This window comes from Xiphophorus hellerii, chromosome 18 (genome assembly GCF_003331165.1).
Source record: "Xiphophorus hellerii strain 12219 chromosome 18, Xiphophorus_hellerii-4.1, whole genome shotgun sequence".
NCBI lineage: Eukaryota > Metazoa > Chordata > Actinopteri > Cyprinodontiformes > Poeciliidae > Xiphophorus > Xiphophorus hellerii.
This window is the reverse complement of record NC_045689.1, coordinates 9,439,670-9,459,680: the sequence shown is the minus strand read 5'-3', so window position 1 is coordinate 9,459,680 and position 20,011 is coordinate 9,439,670. Positions and strand designations below refer to the sequence as shown.

The following is a 20,011-nucleotide window of genomic DNA, read 5'->3' as shown; positions in this document are numbered from 1 at the left end:
ATTTTTTTTAAACTGTGGCGATTTTCATTCTAAACATTACTGCTGATCTGAACAAAATATATTCATATATTGTATTTTTAGTCATTCTCTTTTAAATAAGAAACATTATTATTGCCTCGGTTCCTAATGTAGTTTATTGTGGGTTGTAGCACTGATGTGTCAGGTATCATTTCTCACGTAGGCGGTAATAGTCCCCCACCTCTATTAGCATTAATGGAAAGGTGTCAACAGTCTTTTTCCTTTTCAGACCATCAGTGGCACTGATAGTTTCACTCTGCAGGTCACCAGAGGTAATTTATGATCCAGAGAACAGGATCACCACTTTTTCAGGCATTTCTTAGCTTGGAGCTGGAGAGCACTGACAATCATTTTAAGTTGTTTTGCATCTTTCAGTAATAAATCTATCCTTTAGGTGAATGTTTTTTCAACAGTAGGGAAAAAATCTTCCAAAACAAAAAAAGTTGTTTTGTTGTTATTAACAGATTTGCCATGTTGCCATGAGCATTTTTGTAATTTGCACACAGAACTTAGTTTTTGTAATCTGTTAATCTGAGGTATATGAAATCACATATAAACATTTTCAAAATCTATCCCTTAGCCAATTTATAGATGTGCTGAAGAAAAAGTTTTGTGCTGAAGAGAAAGTCTTGTTTTAAGATGTGTGTTCTCTCGTCTTATAACAAATTTAATCCATAGGAATGGTATGACGGATGTTTTGTGTTTTTAAAACATCATATTTTTTTCTGCTCATTTTTAGGAGCAACACTTGTAACACTCTGTAAGTGCTGTCTTACAAAAAGTTGCCACGTTAATGGAAGTTCTCTTTAAGGAGTTAGTACTTTTAGTTCCTATTTTGCATATAAAGAGGAATCCATTTGGTGCTTCCACACCTGCCTCTATATGAAAAAGGTGCCAAGGGATTTTTCTTTCTTCTTTTTTTTGCTGTTTTGATGAATGCTTTGGTGGTTTTGTTTAAATTGAAAATGATCTCAATGAATGTGGTTTATTTTCACTTTTCATCTCTGTTGTTGCCTTGCAGAAATTGAGGCAAAAGAGGCGTGTGACTGGCTGCGGGCAGCAGGATTTCCCCAGTATGCTCAGCTCTTTGAAGGTAATGAAAGCACTCACTGAAACTCCTACACACATTCATCATGACAGGGGGGAGAATTGTTTGTTGAAAGCTAGGGATTAATGAAGTTGCACATGGATAACCCAGTTCTGCAATGAACCAAAAGTTTCATTTTTTATTTTGGATCTAATGTAAAATGGGAATATTTGTTTCCCATTTTCAACTACTTCAAAATAGTTGAAGTATTTACTTAAACTATTTTGAAGTAAATAGTTGTGCCGTGTCATCTGGTCTTTCTCAAACACTGATCACAGAACCCTGTACATCTTGCATGTGCTGTTCTCAAGAAGCCTTCAAGCTGGAGCCCCGAGCAGATCTGCAGACACCACAACACAAACAGAATATCAGATACTTTTAAAAATCTAATCTCTTCCATCCAATAAGTACTTTATAAACATGTCTGCTGTGCTTGACGCCTGAAGTCATAGGAAGAAATTGGTTTTATCAGAGCTTTAAGGGGCTTTACTCCCACAGATCTCTGTGTTGAGGCCAGACTTTTGATGTGCAGTAGTGCTATACATCTTTTTCTCCTGACAGCTTATGGAAAAGTTAAAAAAAAACTTTTAAAGAGGGAACTGATAATCTTGTCAAAATGCAGAATTCTTCATGCTGATGTTATGTGTTAAAAACCTTATTAATAAATAAATCCATTATTAAGTTTTTTCATATTTTAAAGCCCTTGATATATTTGAATCCCTGCCCTTTTGAACAGGCAGAGCCTCGTCGAGCCATAGCTGCTCATTGTAGCTTCTGTTTTCCATGAGAAGAGACTAACTTCACATGAATTTAGTGAAACGATAGATTCAGTCTCTTAAGTTATGTAACATGAAGCTCATACCGAGAGCAAGTCGCAATGCCCACACAAGTGCGAGCTCTGTTATTTGGGCTAATTCTGTCTGTTTTCATTCAAATTACAGAAAGTTTCATGGCTCCATTTTACCACTGTAATGAATATTGTGGTTTCCAGACACTTCAAATTTTCCTTTGTGTTAAACAAGACTTGTAGAAAGTGGAATGTTAAGAATACCACTCACTCTGGATTTTTGCACTCACATGTTTTCTGTTTTTTTTCCCCCTTTAGATTCACAGTTTCCAATTGACATCACGCCTGTGAAAAGAGATCATGACTTTCTGGACAAAGATCTGGTGGAAACTCTGTGCAAGTAAGTGAAATGAGTCACTAAATAAAATGAGAGTTAGTGGAAGAAGATATAATTATGGATCTGTAGAAGAATCTATGCAGAGTTGCTCATAGTTTTTGGTTCTCCCTGGTAAAGATGTGTAGAATCCTTTAAACTACTTTAAACTAGTTTAAACTTTAAACTTAAGGAGTATGTGACTGAAGCAGCATTCAAAATTGAGAACCAAAATACTTTTACTTCCAAGATATTTATTCAATAGAGAAAAATAATGTTTCTATGTTAAGAACTTATTGTTTTTATGGCAAAATTACTGGTACCCTTACTTTAAATTATTTTATTCAACTCCCCATTGCCAACAGAACAGCTATTCGTCTTCTCCCATAACAGTTTACAAGAATGGAGCAAACAGAAAAAGTGATCTTTGACCGTTCTGTGTCTCACAATCTCTACATTGTCCACAGTCCAGGGTTATGTTTCTGTTATACACTCTTTTCTTCAAATCACTCAACAGGTTTTTAATAGGATTTAATCTTCAGACGGACATGGTCCTGTAAGTAGTGTTGTAGTCAAAACCACCTAACCCAGACCAAGACAAAACCAAGGCCAGAGTGTATCGAGACCGAGATAAGACCAAGACCTTTAGGGTCCAAGACCGAGTCAAGACCAATCACTTCTCAAACACATTACAGTAACTTAATGGGTTTTTTTCCCTTCTGGGTTAATGATTTTTTATGAAGAATAAAATAATTGTACCATCGACAGTTGCCTCCACATTTCGTTTTAGAGCCCATGTAGGTCCCCCCCGCCCCAAGTAAAAATGAAAACAACACTTAAGCAACTACAGTAACTATGGAAACGATCCAAAGAGGGAACCAGAAGAGACATTAGTGGTGCCTCGCACCACTCAACATATCGTGACTCTAAACAACCCTAAAGCAACTCATCTGCATTCCAAACTAGCCACGGGATGAATAGGAAACAATTGGAAACAGTTCCACCTCCAGTGTGATTTTGCCCGTGACTTTCCACCATCGCTATGGTAACGTAAGAATAGGCCTTTAGTCAGTGATGCCACCACAGTCCCAGAGCAAAAATAAATGCCACCCTGCATACCATGCATTCCTTTAATTGAACAGATAGATATTTCATACATGCTAGTGCAGCCTCTGATCTCCAGCTAAGTACCCTCTTATTTTAGCGACCACATTTAAAGCTCTTTAGGCGTGTGGAATAAAGGGCCCCCCTGCTTGGAAATCCTCTCTTTAGTTCCGTATGCTGCTATCTTCAGTAACAATGATGGGAAAGTCTTGTTTTAATAACCCCTATCATCTACAGCTTTGGAGTGCAGTTAGAGCCTCCATAACAGCGTGCTTGAAAAAGAATCTGGAACAGTCAACCCCTGATTATCTTTCCACAAATTTGTTACTTTTTTCTGCAATGAGTCAGCTCATCTGTTATGTGTATTTTCCCATTTTCTTTGGTTGATCCATAAAAAGCGTTTGTGCTGTGATTTCCAGTATTTCACAAAAGAATGTATACATCTGGAATCTCTCCAGATTTTCTCACATTAAAGCAACAAACCTTGATGTGTTTTATTTGAATTTTAGGGAAAATGTGATGTGAGGTTGGATCATGAAGAGAAACAAAAAACATATAGGGTTGCGGAGAAGCACAGGGCAGGGTGACGTTATAACACAAAATAAGAATCTTTGAACATCTCAGAGAGCGCTGCTCAATCCATCTTTTAAAAAAGACATTATTGTTCAAGTGTGTGTTGATACTTTTGCAAAGCAAAGTATATTGTATTTGCAACACAGACAAGCTTTCCTTAACTGAACAAAGAAAACATGCTCTGAGCCCTGACCTATGATTTAATTCACATATTGTGAACATCAGTTTCATCTGTCTCTATGTGACCTTTGTAAAAGAGGAATTATTAACTATGCTATAATTTTTAGGGAACAAAGTTTTTGTGTGAAGTCTGTTAAACAAACGAACAAAAAAAAACCAATATTATGCATATAATGTACAGGATGGTTTCAAAGAATGATTCAACACCACATTTAGTGATGTCATCTTTGCGTGAGTCCGTAGGGTTTGACATTTTTTTATCTAAATTTGAAAATCAAAATACTCCATGCTGCCCTTCGAGCCACCAACATCTCAACTCAGACTCAACAGAAAGAGAACCAAATAGCTGGCAATTACTAACGTTTATTAGATTACGGATATTATTATATTGACCAGGTCCATTTCCCTAAGGGGTCTGGTTGTGCGTCCAGAGAGGAGCCTGATCAGATTAACATTCAAACAGCTCTCAGAACTGAATGGAAATCTATTTTTGGTACATTCATTCGAGAGTTATTGTCATGCTTTGGCTGCTTGTTCAGTTCAGTTTCCATCTTTTCTTTCAGGCGGCTTAACACACTCAACAAGTGTGCCTCTATGAAGCTTGATGTGAATCTTCCAAAGAAGAAGGTGAGTGTAACTCCTGATTGTTTATTAACATGTTGTTTAGTTAACTGCAAAGAGTTTCTTGGTATGACTCTACAATAATAGCTACTGTTTGAAAAATACCATACAACCAGTGGTTTTTTTTTGACTTTGTAAAAAAATTAATTTTTTTTTAATATCATATTGTAGTCAGAGTGACCAGGTTTCCTTCTTACTTTAAACAGAAATTTGTTGTTCTTTCATCTACTTTACATGGTATCATAGTTTATCATGTTTTCTTATTTAAGCAGAAAGTAATGTACATTATTAAATATTTTTGCCATAGTATATTTACAGTGACTTGATCACTCAGATTAACATTTGTTGAATGTATAATATTATGAACAGTAAATTATTTAATTGAAACCTGGTGTAGATGTGAAAAGCTATAAATGTTTTATTTTGCAAGTAAAAGCTATTTCTTCTAACTATACAATGACATCGTTTCTAAATAGTTTTTCTAAAATTTAATTTGCCAACACAGATTTTAGGTGATTGTGATTGATCTTTAAGCACTGTAATATAAAAGATTTATGAACTGTATTACAAACATTTTTTCCAGCGATCAATAATTGTTTATATTAGCAGCAGAGGAAGTTTCACAGCAGATGTGAGAGAAAGCAGTTCCCGTTGGTTTCAAGTTTCAAAACAGACTAAATTATTATGAAGTCAGCATTTTCAACAGTTTTTGGCAAAGTAGTCTATGTGTGTGTGAATGTAGATGCTTAATGACTTTGAAAATTTCCAAATGGCTTCCAACATTTTAGTTAGACATCAAAAGCTCAAAAGAATCCAAGAGAACAACTTTCCTCTACTCTTTTTCTTTTATGAAATATGCTGAGACATGGCTGCGGTTTGCTCAGACTGTGAAAGAGCAAGACTTTCATATGGATCCTTTCAAGCTTTTGACGTTTATTTAAAATGTTGGAAGCCATCTGGAAATTTACAAAGCCATTAGAATGTGATTCACCAGTTAGGGTTTCTTAGACTATTGGTTCTCAGACCTGGTCGTTAAGTACCCTGCCCTGCCTGTTAATCACATATTAATTTAATTAAGCTGTTTAGAAGCAAGAAAACACCTAAAATATGCAGAGCAGGGGTATGTGGACCAGGTTTGGGAACCACTGGCTTAGGCTAAATATTGTTGGAAAAAACAAAGTTGCACTGAAGAATTAGACAGTTTTCTTCTACATCTCTCATTAAATATGCAATTGAATATTATCTCTAGAGTGAAGACTCGGATGAAGAAGACCTCTTCGCCATCAGTGACAAATGGACCTTTGAGTGGAGCAGCAAACGTTGGTCCAGATTACAGGATATCGACTGTCTGCTTAGAACGCACGAAAGAGGCCAAACATCTAAAGACGGCTTGCCTCTCCACAGTACGACCAGCAGGGAGAGTGTTCTGACGGATCTCAGTGAGCCTGAGGTCTCATCATTGCACAGTGAAAGCAGCGGTGGCAGTGGTCGAAGGGGCCTTAGCACCGAAGACTCTGACTGCTCTAATCGCACCTGCTCCGATTCTGCAACGATGCCAGACTCTACATCTCTCACAATGCCTCACATCCCCAAAGAATTTTCCCACTATCACTCTATCCCTGACAAGCAAGGCAAGTTTAGCCGCACCCGTGCCAAAGACTTCCTGAAGCGCATGGAAACCCTGAGATCTAAAGGAACGTCAGTGAGGGATCGGAAGACTTTGGTCATTAGCTCTCCTGTCATGCAGCAGGAGGCTCAGGCACTGAAGACGCTGCGTTGTGTCGAGATCATAAATGGTGATGCTGGAGCTCCAGAACTTCCGTCAGGCAGAATACTGTCACCACAGTCCGGCAGTGAGGGTAGCAGTCATTCCAGTGGCAGCACTGTCAGCACACCAAGTCTGAAAGAACGAAAGCCTCACCGTGCTGACCACAAGCGCAGTGGGATGTATCTAGAGGACTTAGACATTTTCTCAGGCAACCAAATGAACAAAGTAGCAGAACACAACCGCAGAAATGAATTCTGCTCCTATGAAGATCTAGTGGTCCACATTCCCAAAGACCATAAGCCAGGAACCTTTCCCAAAGCGCTATCCATAGAAAGTCTGTCCCCAACCAATGGAGCCATCAACTGGCATACAGGAAGCATGCACCTGGACTCCACACTAATTTCATGCAGAAAGGAATCCAGACCTGTTACACAATGCTGCTCCAGAGGAAGCCGAATCAGTGTCTATGATAATGTTCCTGGTTCACACTTGTACGCCAGTACTGGAGACTTAATAGACTTGGAGAAAGAAGACCTTTTCCCTCACCTGGATGATATACTGCTACATGTAAATGGTCTGCAGCAGATAGTGGACCACTGGTCAAAAAATGTCCTACCTGGAGGAGAGGGGGTGATGCAGGTGGATAGGGAAAAAGAAGATACGGTACGGCTGCAGTCCTCTAGTCAGATCACTTTAGATTTTGAGGAAAACTCTGTCACCGAAAGCCAGACTACTCCTGGTGATGGAGACAGAGACAAAGTATCATTAGCTGAGACCGAATCTACCAGATTCAGGGAACGGAGAGACTCTGGAGTTGGTGCTTCACTCACCAGACCTAACAGGTAGGATTCATGACAGTGTGCTTAATCAGGCTGTACCAATGTATAATAACATGTTATGAACAAAAACAAACTTTTTTTCTGCTTTGGCATTAGGTTACGATGGCCCAGCTTCCAGATATCCAATCGTCTCAGTCACTCAATGGCATCCCTGCAAATTACAAACCAGTCAGCAGGCCAGCTGAGTTTGTTACAGAAGTTTTCTCTCTTGCGTCTTACAGCAATCATGGAAAAATATTCCATGTCTAACAAGCATGGGTGGACTTGGTAAGTGTTATTAAAACAACACACAGGCAACAATAATGCTCTGTCTTAACGATCAGAAAGACTTTTTAAAAAATTAATTAACCTGTATTTTATCAAGTCTTTTTAAATGTGTTTTGTTTTGTTGTGTAAAGAAATTTGGTTGGCTTGGAAAAAATCGTTGAAATGACCTTCCTTTATTACTGGCTGTTGTTGAGTAACTTTATATTTTCTTTTTTATGCATGTTTTTAAAGATTATTCATTAATAACATTCATTAATGTTTCTAGGTCTGTACCAAAATTTATGAAGAGAATGAAGGTACCAGACTATAAGGACAAGAATGTGTTCGGAGTGCCACTCATAGTGAATGTGCAGCGCGCCGGTCAGCCCCTGCCGCTTGGCCTCCAGCAGGCTTTGAGATACCTGAGAAGTCAGTGTCTTGACCAGGTCAGTAACCTCCCAACGTTAAGATGTATGTTCTTTATCTATAGGAGAATCTATAAGTTCGTGTACTGTACGGCAAATGGACTCGAAGCTTGATTGGGGGTCATTTTGGATGAACTTCAGCATCAGTGCCGTTTCACATGCTTGCAATCAGCCTGTGGCTTTGCTGTGGTGGTAAAGAAGTCAAGGTTGCCTTAATAGCGGCATCCATCTTGTCTCCATTGTTAGTTTTTTGGTCCCTTATTATTTTCATGACTGTACTGCCTAGATACTCTATGAGGTTTAGGAAAGTTATTTAGCCAAACAATTGTAGTGCTACTATAGTCAGTAAGTTTCTGATGGATGACCACAAAACTTAGAATTTGAGAGGACACACTCTGCTGAGAGCAGCAGAGGACATGTCTCCTCAAACCATCATTGAGTGTGAAAACTTCACACTGGACTTTAACTAAATTGGATTCAAAGGCAAAATTTCCTTTATGTAAAAGAAGGACTTTGAAATGTCCAGACCTTTTTTCTTTTTGACTCAGTTTTGATGCTTTTGACGTTCCTACTACAGGAATGGCTTATTACTAGGAATGTGACAGCTGTAACTCATGTCCACAATACATCTGTTTGTCGTGGCTCTTGAAGCGCTCCAACTGCAAAATCCCTAAAACCCACAAAGGGGTTGTACTTCACAATGCAGTTGTCTATGTTCTGTATGAGCGCTTTTCTTCCTCTGTTTGTTCCTTAATTCTAATTTCCATTGGTATTCCTGAGTACAGCACTCTGTGAACTTTTCTGTTGTGTTTTTTGGCTTATATGATTGTGTAACCATAACACAGCCACCACATAATGTCTCCGTGGGGATAATTTTGTTTCATGTATTTTTTGTTTTCGAATCTTAGTAGACAGTTTTTGTTTTTGGGTTTAATTACCAAATAAGTAAATATTTTTACAGTATTCTAATGTGTTGAGAGGTAATTTGATACAATGCTGTGAATGAATTCCATGCACTGAAAGTGCCTCTGTGCTAAAGGATTTCTGTTTGTCTTCCAGGTGGGTCTGTTTCGAAAGTCTGGGGTGAAGTCCCGAATTCATGCTTTAAGGCAGATGAATGAAAGCTCTCCAGATAATGTGAATTATGAAGATCAGTCCGCCTATGATGTGGCTGACATGGTGAAGCAATTTTTCAGGGATCTACCTGAACCTTTGCTCACCAGCAAGCTAGGGGAGACATTCCTCCACATTTACCAGTGTAAGCATAACATTCTCTTTTATTGGTGATATTTTTTTAAATCTCCTTCTTTGTTGTCCAACAACAAATGTAAAATGTTGTATTTTATGTGTGCAGATGTGCCAAAGGATCAAAGGTTACAAGCTGTCCAAGCAGCCATAATGTTGATGCCGGATGAAAACCGAGAGGTGCTGCAGACGCTCCTCTGTTTTCTGAGCGATGTCACTTCTTCCGTGGAGGAAAATCAGATGACACCCATGAACATTGCAGTGTGCCTAGCCCCTTCTCTGTTTCACCTCAATATAATGAGGAAGGACAATCTATCACCAAAGTAATTTCTCTTGGATTATTGCATTGCATCTAATTTAATGTCTCTCCTTTCAGCTCCTCTGCAAAAAAAAAAAAAAAGTGTATAATGAGCTTAGTTTGCCCGCGTTTCATTAACTTCTGTGTAATTATCTTCACTATGACTCCATAAACCATGGCTTGAAGTGTGCTACGGAGCTTACTCAGCCCTTAGGGGTACATTAGATTACTCTCTCAGTGCCAGTTTACTGAGGTTATGACCCTTTTTATGCTTGCTGTTTTAGAAGCTCAAGCTGTGTACAAACAAAGTAAATATATCACATTAAAATTTCTTTAAAAGGACCAAAGACGTTTCAACAGGGGGAGAAAAGGGCTTATACTTTATTTATTTAGGATGTTGTACTGAACTCTGTTCTGTTAGGATTGAACATTTTTTTCCCATTCTCTCTAGGGCCATGCAGAAAAAGTATGCCACAGGCAGGCCGGACCAGAAGGATCTGAATGAAAACTTAGCTGCGACTCAGGGCCTCGCTCATATGATCATGGAGTGCAATCATCTCTTTGAGGTAGAGCCAGTAATTGAAAATTGAAAATATTTCATCCCTGGGTGCAACACCCTCTCCTGTATTCATTTGGATCTAGTCTGACCTGTAATTTGGTTTACCCATTAGATCCCTCATGAGATGGTTACTCAGTCGCGCAATTCTTACGTGGAGGCCGAATTACATGCACCGACAATCGATGAGCTGTGCAGACAGCTGGAGGAGGAGGATGGAACATATCAAACACATTTGGAAGGGAGACTACAAATTTTCCTTAAAGAGGCCAGAGAAAAGTCCAAATATTGGGTGTCATGCAGCAGTCCAGATAACACAGAGCTGTACTACAAAAAGGTTGGTGGTCTTTTTTCTGTTTTTGATCTTAATCTGCTGGTAATTTTGCCCCTACTGCATTTCCTGCTTTTGAAGTTTTTCACATTCCATATTTTTGGTCATAAAACAAAGTCGTCTGCCGCAGGGGAACATTTCATGCCCAATTTGGCAACTAGTGATTTAACGTAACTTTCTATAGTGTACTGCATAAAAAAATTGAAAATAAAATGGTTTTAGCTCTCTGTCAAATATATGCAGCAGGATGTTGCTTAGAGTTATTTCTATGTACATTTGTGTCATAAACTGGTGTAATCTGTTGATTTTAGAAAATAACTTTATTTTTCGGTACCAAATGGAAGTTGGAAGGGATGAAAGGGCAGTGTTTGACAACAAAATTTGAATTGTCAAACAGCAAATTCATCACCCAACATTTGTTTGTATTCAATTATATATCACCAAACCACAATTTAGTGATTGCTTTAACAAAATATTTAAAATGAATTAAATATTCATGTTTGTGCTTTTCTGGCAGGTGGGGGATGGAAATCCTTTAAGACGTTGGCGAGTATCTGTAGAAGTGGAAGCGCCACCATCTGTTGTGTTAAACCGCGTACTGCGGGAGCGCCACCTGTGGGACATGGACTTGCTTCAGTGGAAAGTGTGTGAGACACTGGATAAACAAACTGAGGTGTTTCAGTATGTCCTCAGCCGCATGCCTCCTCATCCCAGTAGGGACTTTGTAGTTCTCAGGTTAGCAACAGCTAAAAAAAATAAATAAACAACACGTCATCTTTTAATTCTAATAGGCTATAAAATTTGATTTTGTGTTTTCTTCTCTTTTTTTGCAAAGGTCTTGGAGGACAGACTTGCCCAAGGGTGCTTGCTCATTGGTTTCTGTATCAATAGAGCATGAGGACTCCTCTGCTACAGAAGGAGTTCGAGCTATGATCCTGGAGTCAACCTACCTACTGGAACCGTGTGGCTCTGGAAAGTCAAGACTAACTCACATCTGCAGAGTTGACTTAAAGTAAACCTAAAAATAATTTGTTTTAGATTTTCAGGCATTTAAATCTAAATGTAAATCACAAAATGAATGCATTTGCCGTGTGTTGTTATTTAACGTGTGGTATTAAGAATATGGTTTTGATTTCAGGGGAAGGACTCCAGATTGGTACAACAAAGCATTTGGTCATCTTTGCGCTGCAGAAGCTGCCCGGATCCGCAACTCCTTTCAGCCGCTGATCACAGATGGACCAGAAACCAAAATCTGAAACTGTTATGTCTGTTACGCTTTGAGATCAGGACTGAGCTGTTGAGTCATTGCTAAACGGCTCACATGAATTGCACAGACAGTGCCCCTGAACAAAAGCACAGTTTGTTTTGTGAAAGAGCTCTGAAAACAGTTTCAAGCCTTTCAACTTGCACATGGGCAAAGGAGGATAATTTTAGGTGCTGAGCATAATTCATTTGGGAAATTAATTAAATTGCCAATGTCCTTCACTTTATAATTTTATTTAGCTTCTGTTGTGAATGTATGTATTGATATTATTTACAATGTCCAGGACATTCAAGCTCTTAAATGCTTCTGAGAAGCATTAGTTAATCAGTACAGATTTAAATAATATAATTATATAAACCCAAGTGTTTGTATATTTGTGAGTGAATATTTTGTAATTAAGAACAAATTGTACATTGTGTACATATGAGAGCAGGAAAATAGTACATATGTTAATTTCATATACTGATTCTTACATGGTCAGACTTCTTTTAATACACATGGTACAAGATTGTAAGCTGGTTTTACTTTGGTCATGTAATGACATTTTTAAATATGTGTAATTTTATGTAACTTTGACCTCCAATAGTTGTGGAAAAAATGACTGAAGGTTTGACTTGATCATACCTGCTATATGGTACTGGCTCATACAGTCAGGTACAAGACACAGTCTTGTGTTTGTTTTTGTTTGTTTGTTATTTTCTAAAATAAAAATATCTTTATTATAAGATTTTTTTTGCAGATTGTTTCCAAATCTTACCATTGTATCAAGAAATAAATCATAGTTGGTACTTGACAGCAGCTCACCCTGAAGGGAAAAGTAGAAATTCTCCAAAAATATGTTGACACCAAACTGTGCTGGAGGTGTTCACTCCTCACCTTTGATTCCCAACGCTTGATCACAGAATCAAAGGTGAGGTTTGTTCATTCTGTAGACCTGTGAATGCATTGAATGGTATGCTGGAGACAATAGAAGTTCTGCTGACAGCATTTCTGCAATCAGTAAGATAACTATATATTATGAAAGATTGAAAGAAAAAAAAAAACGAAAACGAATTCAAGCACAAGAACTTTTGTAAAACTGCAGAAATTATCTCAGCTCTGGAGTTAGAGGGACCTCTACTGGACATTTGAGGAGAACACATCCACTGGGAGGTATCAGAGACATTTAGTTTGATTTTAAAGTGATCCAAAATGTACTGAATAATTTAGCTGTTGTGACTATACCTTTTATATCTTACAGTATTGAAGTAAGACTAGGGAAAAAAATCTCAATATTCAATAGAGAAGTAAACATGCCTTTTAAAATTAAATACTTTCAGCTTTAGCACATTTTTTTTGAATAATAAAAACAGATTACATGTAACAAACCTTTATTTTCTGTCCCCTATTCTAAATATTTGCAATCCACAACTTAGTAGGTGGGTTGAATGAGCTACTGATAGAATAAAGACAAAGTGATACTTAATGGGTTTGTTAATCAGGACGTGATGCACTGGATTACTTTAATATAAAGTTAAGTTTGGCTTCAAACATTGAAATCATTGTTTGAAGCTAAACTTAAAATCAAAAATCAGTTTAATAAAAACCTGAAATTGAAAAAAAAAAATTCAAAACTAAGAGAGGGATAATTTATCTCTTATGTATGACTCTGTGTGGGCAGGATATATTAGGCAGAAAGCTGGCATTTTTTTCTCAAAACTGATAGGTTCCAGCAAGAAAAGCAACAACAACAATTTGACAAGGACCAAATTGTGATGGCTAGACAACTGGGTCAGGATATGTCCATTACTGCAACTCTTGAGGGGTATTCCAGATGTGCAGATGTCATATGTCTCAAAAAAGGTCGAAGGAAGGAATAGAGGTGAACTGCCCAAGATGTACTGATGCATGAGGAAAGTGAAGGCTGCCCTGTGTGGTCTGATCTAAAAGACAAACTGCTTTACCGCAAACTGCTAAAAATGTTAAAGCAGGTTCCTCACAGTGCATTAGCTGAATAAATCAGATCCTTTTTTTTAAAATTATGTTTTGGTTTTGTGTAGTGCCTCCCTTTTTCTGGTGTCCCAAAATGAAATTCAGTGCTATGAAGTCATCTCCATTTTAAATAGAGTCCACCTGTATGTAGTTTATTCTGATTATACACCCAACTGTCCTTATAAGCCCTTTAGGAAGTTTACTGGTGAACTTCTTTATTCTCAGGAATAAAGAGAAAAAGCTAAATAGGGTTTAGGTTACAAAATAGCATCCCAAACTTTGACGATCTGATGAAGCACTGTTCAATCCATCAACCCAAAATACGAAGAGTACGGCACAACTGCAGATCTACAGAGTCATGGACGTCCAACTACTTCCACAGCTGAAAGCATTATTCAGCCAAAAGTGTCATGGTGAGTCTGGAGGAGAAGACATCCACCCATCAGGTGTAAAAATCTGAGTTGGGTGACAAAATATTAAAAAGCTTAATGGCTACAAATATATTTGAAAGTCACTATTTATTTTAAAAAACAGCCTTTGTTAATCACAACCAACAAAATGTTTTGTTTTTTATTCAAATTTTCTCAAATATAGCTTAATGTGGCTTGCAGTTCAAAGAATTTAAGTCATAATTTTATAAACCTTTACAACTGTAAAATATATTGCATCGTTTTGATTTTTAAAGTAACCATTAAAAAACATACACAGGATCCAATGCCATTTACAATTAACTTCTTTAGGTGGTCATTGATAAGTTTGTAAATACACTGGGAATGCCCTTTAAAACGTTGGAAGATGTGGTGTCATTATGTGCACCTGCGTCAGGTACGCTTTGGCTACCATTTAGTTTTGTCAGGAGGCAGTTCAAGATAAAACTTGAACTGTCTGATTTAAATTCCCAATAAAACAAGTCTAAATATTTAGAAAATTACATTTATAGTAATATAAAATATTTTTTTCTTTGGTCTATTACTAGAAACTTCAATAAGCTTGAAGCCACCAGGACGTGCTCCATGTAGCAACAAAAAGAGGAACCGCAGCCAGGGGGCGGCAACATGGTGGTGACAGCGGCTGCAGAGAGGAGAAGCGCATCCAAAAGATCCGCACACACACACACGCACACCCCTACACGCACGCACTCAGCTTTGTGTTCACAGCGCAGGTCAGTCAGCTTGCTTAACCTGCTGGTACCAACAACACACTCCCTTAGCCGAACTCTCCAGAGTGGATTTCTCCCAACAGAAAGAGGCTTCTTTTGCGGTTTTGCTCCTGTTTTCTCCTTGCTTCTCAAGTGTCTTTCTCTTTTTTTTTCTTCTTCTTCTTCCTAACGCTCTTAATCAGTAATTAAACACAACACGAAGAGACGGGGGAGAGCCTTTATCAGTGTTTCATTAAAACCTCAGGGTTGGCGTGGAAATGACAAGCGAGAAACCGGTGGCAATGCCGGGCTCGCTGTCGCTCTCGGACCGTCAGCCTGCTCCAGGTCACGGGCATCGCGGAGCTGCGGTCCCCGCTGTTGCCACCGGGAAGCCAATGATGATGTCCGGCTCAGGTTCAGTGGTCCTCCCGGCAGGCATGATCAACCCTGCGGTTCCCATCCGGAATATCAAGATGAAATTTGCTGTTCTGATTGGACTCATCCAGGTCGGCGAGGTTTCTAACCGGGATATTGTGGAGACGGTGCTCAATCTGGTAAGTGCCCTGCACATTATCTCCTTATCGCTCAAATCCACACCTGGAATTATTTCTGAAAGCAATGTTCACATATTATTGCATATCATTTTGACACATAGCCTGTGAAAATAAGGAATTGTTTGCAGTACAAATGGCTTGACATTTTCGAGAGAATCTTCAACGTGAATGTTACAGTCATTCATTTAAACGGTAGCCTGTTGGAGGAAAACTGAATATAGCAAAGTAATTTCTGAAGTTTTTAACTTTAGAAAAGTCCAGGAATTTACGAGCACTTGTTTCAGCGAGGAGTTTAAATCCAGTGGTCACTTAAGATTTCAATGTTGTTGATATATTAAGGAGATTCATCTGCTGCTTCTGGTTGTGACAAAAGCATATTGAGTGATCAAGATATGATTGTCATAGCACTCCAGATCAGGCAAGTCCATAACTGCTGTAACACTTGTGATAGGCAGAGGCTGGTATGAAATTCTTGGGGTACAATAACCTAGGGTAAAAATGTGTAATAGGAAATGACATTTATTTAAAATGCAAGCAACACAACCTTAATAGAACATTGTAATCAATTTAGCTAAACTACTGTTATCTATTTTTATTTATTTATTTATTTTGAGACCTAAATATGGTTGTAGTTTCCAGTAGTTATTTGCACAGAATCTTGTGCAATAATTACAATGAATCTTTTTTTTTAAGTTTCCTCTTTAACTAAGCATAAGTCTAACAAGCTGATATTGACTGGTTAGTCAGGCTATCTGCTCCAGACAGCGTTAACTCAAGAGTGATAGCTGGCTCTCCCTTCGTTTCTACACTACAACATCTGTTTTTTTTTAAAGACCTACAAACATTTATAAGAAGAAGAAGCCAAATTTTGTTATTTCTGGGAGGAAGCAAAGTTTTTAAGCCAGGTAATCATAGATGTGTGTCTCAGTAAATGTCTTCTTGTTGAAAAGGTAATTTATCTTAGTAATTCAATTTAAAAAGTGAAACTCGTACACAACCAAAGTAAGGTATTTCCAGCATTTATTCATGTTAAAATTGATTCTTCTCACTCACAGCTAATGAAAACCCCAAAACTCAGTTTTTTAGAAAATGTTCATATAACATGGATTTTGGATTTTTTACTTGCTAATATCAGCCTGCTGGACATCTTGTCCATGTGCAGTACAGTGTGTACAGTAATTAGTTGGGGCTTCTTTTACTTGAACGTAATTCGAGCAAGATATGGCGTGGCATGGAAACGATCAGCCGGTGGTTGGATGCCTTCTTTCAGACAGCTGACTGGCAGTGGAAAGCAAACAGTTTACTCTGTGGATCACATAGAAAAATCACCAATCAATCTGGGACTTTCTCTAGAATTTTATTATAATCACTTAAAACCGGAAGAAGAGTGTGCTGGAAAATTTGAGTGGGTTTGGAACTGTTAACTTTTTAAATCATCGATTTTTGTCACTTATAACGTAAGCCCCTCTTCTCTATGGTATGTACATCAGAGTACAATTATTAATACAATTTCTCATAATACAGCTTTTTGACACCAAATTGGATTATGATGGATTAAAATCTGAAACTTTTATACTGAAGTCATTTTATTCTTTATTTAACATTAAATTAAAAACTAAAACCAGTTTCCAGCTTGTGCTTTGACCATCTGCAGCAGCTCTACAGTCTGTTTGCAATAGTTGGCCTCTCCTTGTTAGCACACTAGAGATTAATTACAACCTGTTCTAGCTCAACAGAGACCCACTTTGTGGAGCAGAACAAATTGTAGCCCTTGGCATGTTCAGACATGAGAGCTATACTGCAGGAACTAGAGTCACTGACACCTTGCCCCTTCTCACTTTGCTGTGCTGTTTTTTAAAAAAAAATCACACTCTGTTGTATGATAATTCTGATTTTCTTCTTACTCCAACCTGACGGCCATGACATGATTGCACATTCATTTTTCATAATTTTCTGCTTGATGAATTTACTTTGTGATTGATGCTTTTTTTAAAGCCCTTTGTCCTCACTCTTCAATACAACACTAGATTTTAGCACTGGAGCGATCTATTCAAACTTTATTATTAAAAGTTTTCTATCAAACCAGTTTGAAACTTTTAAATGACAGGTTTAATTAAGAGAGTGTGGAAGCTCAGTTGTCTTTCATTTGTAGATACCAGTGCAATTAGATTATGTCTGGTAAGAAAAGATTGACCTCAGTTCAAGCAATGAAAGATTTAGTGCAATAACTTTAATACCAGATTATAGTTGGTATTTTATCTACCTTTTTATCTAAATTACATCAGAATTTCTGCATCAGACATATATCCTCAAAAAAGCTGGGATGCAAAGACAATTTTGTTGAATACTTTGAGAATATATGTGTTTTTTTTTGCCTATAAATTGAGATCAAATTGCAAATTTGTCTGAAGATTCCGAGATTTATGTATTCTGTAATTCATAACATGCAGTTTGTAGGATAATGAAGTAATTTATTTAAGATCCATCTAGGAATGTTATGAGGATCTTGATTTGAACATGTACTGTTGAAATATTGATATTTTTTTTCACAAAGGTGCATAGAAGTAGAAAGTTAATATTTATTTGCAGGATAAGAATGCATATTGAAGATAATTGTCTTTTAAACTTGTTGTTATGTTATGATTCACACCAGGGATCCTGAATCATCATGTTCAAAGTCAATTTCATTCTTATACAAAGATCCACTTTGGTAAGATTGGACTTTTAAGACTGTTTAGCCTTTACTCACCATTTTCTGTGATCGTCTTATATAATATGGTGTTTATTTTAACATTATGTCAAGTCATTTAGCTTTTTAATATCAACCAAGACATAACTATTCAAGATTCTACTGTCATCTTTGAATTATCACACTGCATCTGTAGGCTATTTTGCTTCACTGCCAGTGTTTTAGTTTCAATGTAAAACATGAAAAAAAATAAAAAAGCTATGAATAAACAAACGTCCATGTCAAAACTAAAGTCGTTAAGATTTCCCATGAGTTCGCGTCTTGAGCATTTTCTCAAGTACAAACAACCACAAATTATGTTGCAAAAATTATGTTGAAATTTGTGAGTGGAATTCATTCATATCAAGTAAAGCATTTAGTCTATATAAATGTTTTTGAAAGGATGTGTGCATACCACAAGTAGGATAATTTGATGTTTTATTTAACAAATAAACCATCTCATTAAAAGACACAGAAGTTGCAAATGTTAATCATAGAAAGAGTTGTTTTTATTTATTGTGGCATTTTATTTATAATACAGCTTCTTGAAAAGTAATTTATATTAAGAGTTGGTATGAATTTTTATTCCATTTTTATCGATGGAGGCACAAGTTAAGTCTTTCTATGTATTTGTGCTGTTCTGTCTGCAGCTTTTATGTATATTTTTTGATGTTTTGATGCAATACTTGCAATTGTGCTTATGATTTAAGGTCATAGTAAATTACTTCAAAAATGGCTGTAATCGTTTGTGGAATTGAAATAGCTTTCTCTGATTATATTCCATGCGGTTACATGTTAACCACTATATTGGATGTGTTCCAGCTGAGATCGATCGAGTCTATGCATATTAGATAAATAGCATGGCGATCCCATGGAAGGCTTGTTGCTATATGCGTTCGAGTGGCTATAAGCTATGATTTGCACTCTGCTCCTCCTGAGTCAGTTACACACTCTGATCAATATCGGGTCAATATGTTCTTTTACAGTTTTATAAATACAAGTTTTTCTTCTGAATTCCCCTTTCTAATGGGCACTGTTTTGGATTATGCCAGAGGCTGTATTTGTGATCTCCACTGTCTTACGTTTCTCCGTTTGGCCATGTTTTGGCCTTTCCGATAGGGCTAAGGGGACACAGTTGGCTGTGACATGAACCACGCCGCTGAGCTTGGCAGCAGCGTGGTTCTGCTTGGCATGTTCTTGCAACTTTGAGACACATTACATCAAGCAATTAAATAGATGTTTCATTAATTGAAAACCCGAGCCTCATGTCTTGTTGATATGCTGTAGCCCTTTGCATTCATCCCCCTGTGTAGAACAGGTTAATAAAAGATTATGATGTACCTACATGGAACAATTGAGTGTCGTTTCGATGTTGTCATTGTACCACCTGGTGTAGTTGGTTCATGCTACATGCCCTAAATAATGAGTTGGATTTTACATTAGTTAGGAATAGCAGTGTGTACATCTATAAATTCTTTACTCGTTGAGTCTTTTTATTCTTTCCCATTCAGAACATTTACATTGGAAGGGGGGAGGTGTACGATATGCAAACACTGTGCTTCCTCAGTTGAGTTTATTCAGTTTGAAGTCATTCGGTTTCCCCCCAATCACATTTTCCTTTCCTCTGATCTACTTCATGATAATCTTCTTAGGATTTGAGAGAAAATTGAAATTCTGACGCTGTGCAAATTTGTTTGTTTTAAAAGTAATTTCATTCAGCTGTCAATTGACTCAGCAACATGCCGGTAATGCATTTCCTTGTCCTCAGTCAAGGACGAGGTAAGGGATTGCACTTTTCATGTTTTGCCCTGTCTGCAAATATTCTGTGTCTCTTTGAACATCCAAGATCAAGTTCATTTCAGTAGTAGTTTTATCTAAATGTTCTTTAATTCAGATTAAATGAAA

General features: G+C 37.4%; 2 protein-coding genes across 15 annotated transcripts in view; both read left to right on the top strand.

Moving 5' to 3' along the window:
- stard13b (StAR related lipid transfer domain containing 13b) overlaps positions 1-20,011 on the top strand; it is an 89,281-nt gene that overhangs the window by 57,141 nt on the left and 12,129 nt on the right. For 5 of the 6 annotated variants that reach the window (XM_032590861.1, XM_032590863.1, XM_032590862.1 and 2 more), the window contains 13 exons: positions 1,040-1,111; positions 2,211-2,292; positions 4,686-4,749; positions 5,993-7,353; positions 7,447-7,617; positions 7,883-8,042; positions 9,081-9,279; positions 9,376-9,589; positions 10,016-10,130; positions 10,236-10,457; positions 10,969-11,186; positions 11,287-11,463; positions 11,590-12,442. In XM_032590861.1, coding sequence (XP_032446752.1) covers positions 1,040-1,111; positions 2,211-2,292; positions 4,686-4,749; positions 5,993-7,353; positions 7,447-7,617; positions 7,883-8,042; positions 9,081-9,279; positions 9,376-9,589; positions 10,016-10,130; positions 10,236-10,457; positions 10,969-11,186; positions 11,287-11,463; positions 11,590-11,707 — 3,173 coding nt within the window. In that variant the 3' untranslated portion in view covers positions 11,708-12,442. Of the gene's footprint in view, positions 1-1,039; positions 1,112-2,210; positions 2,293-4,685; positions 4,750-5,992; positions 7,354-7,446; positions 7,618-7,882; positions 8,043-9,080; positions 9,280-9,375; positions 9,590-10,015; positions 10,131-10,235; positions 10,458-10,968; positions 11,187-11,286; positions 11,464-11,589; positions 12,443-20,011 lie in introns of those variants that run through there. The other variant, XR_004342864.1, reaches the window with a different exon arrangement.
- nbeab (neurobeachin b) overlaps positions 14,741-20,011 on the top strand; it is a 219,835-nt gene continuing 214,564 nt past the window's right edge. For 5 of the 9 annotated variants that reach the window (XM_032590860.1, XM_032590859.1, XM_032590856.1 and 2 more), the window contains exon 1: positions 14,752-15,378. In XM_032590860.1, coding sequence (XP_032446751.1) covers positions 15,103-15,378 — 276 coding nt within the window. In that variant the 5' untranslated portion in view covers positions 14,752-15,102. Of the gene's footprint in view, positions 15,379-20,011 lie in introns of all 9 variants that reach the window. The other 4 variants (XM_032590852.1, XM_032590851.1, XM_032590857.1 and 1 more) reach the window with 3 other exon arrangements.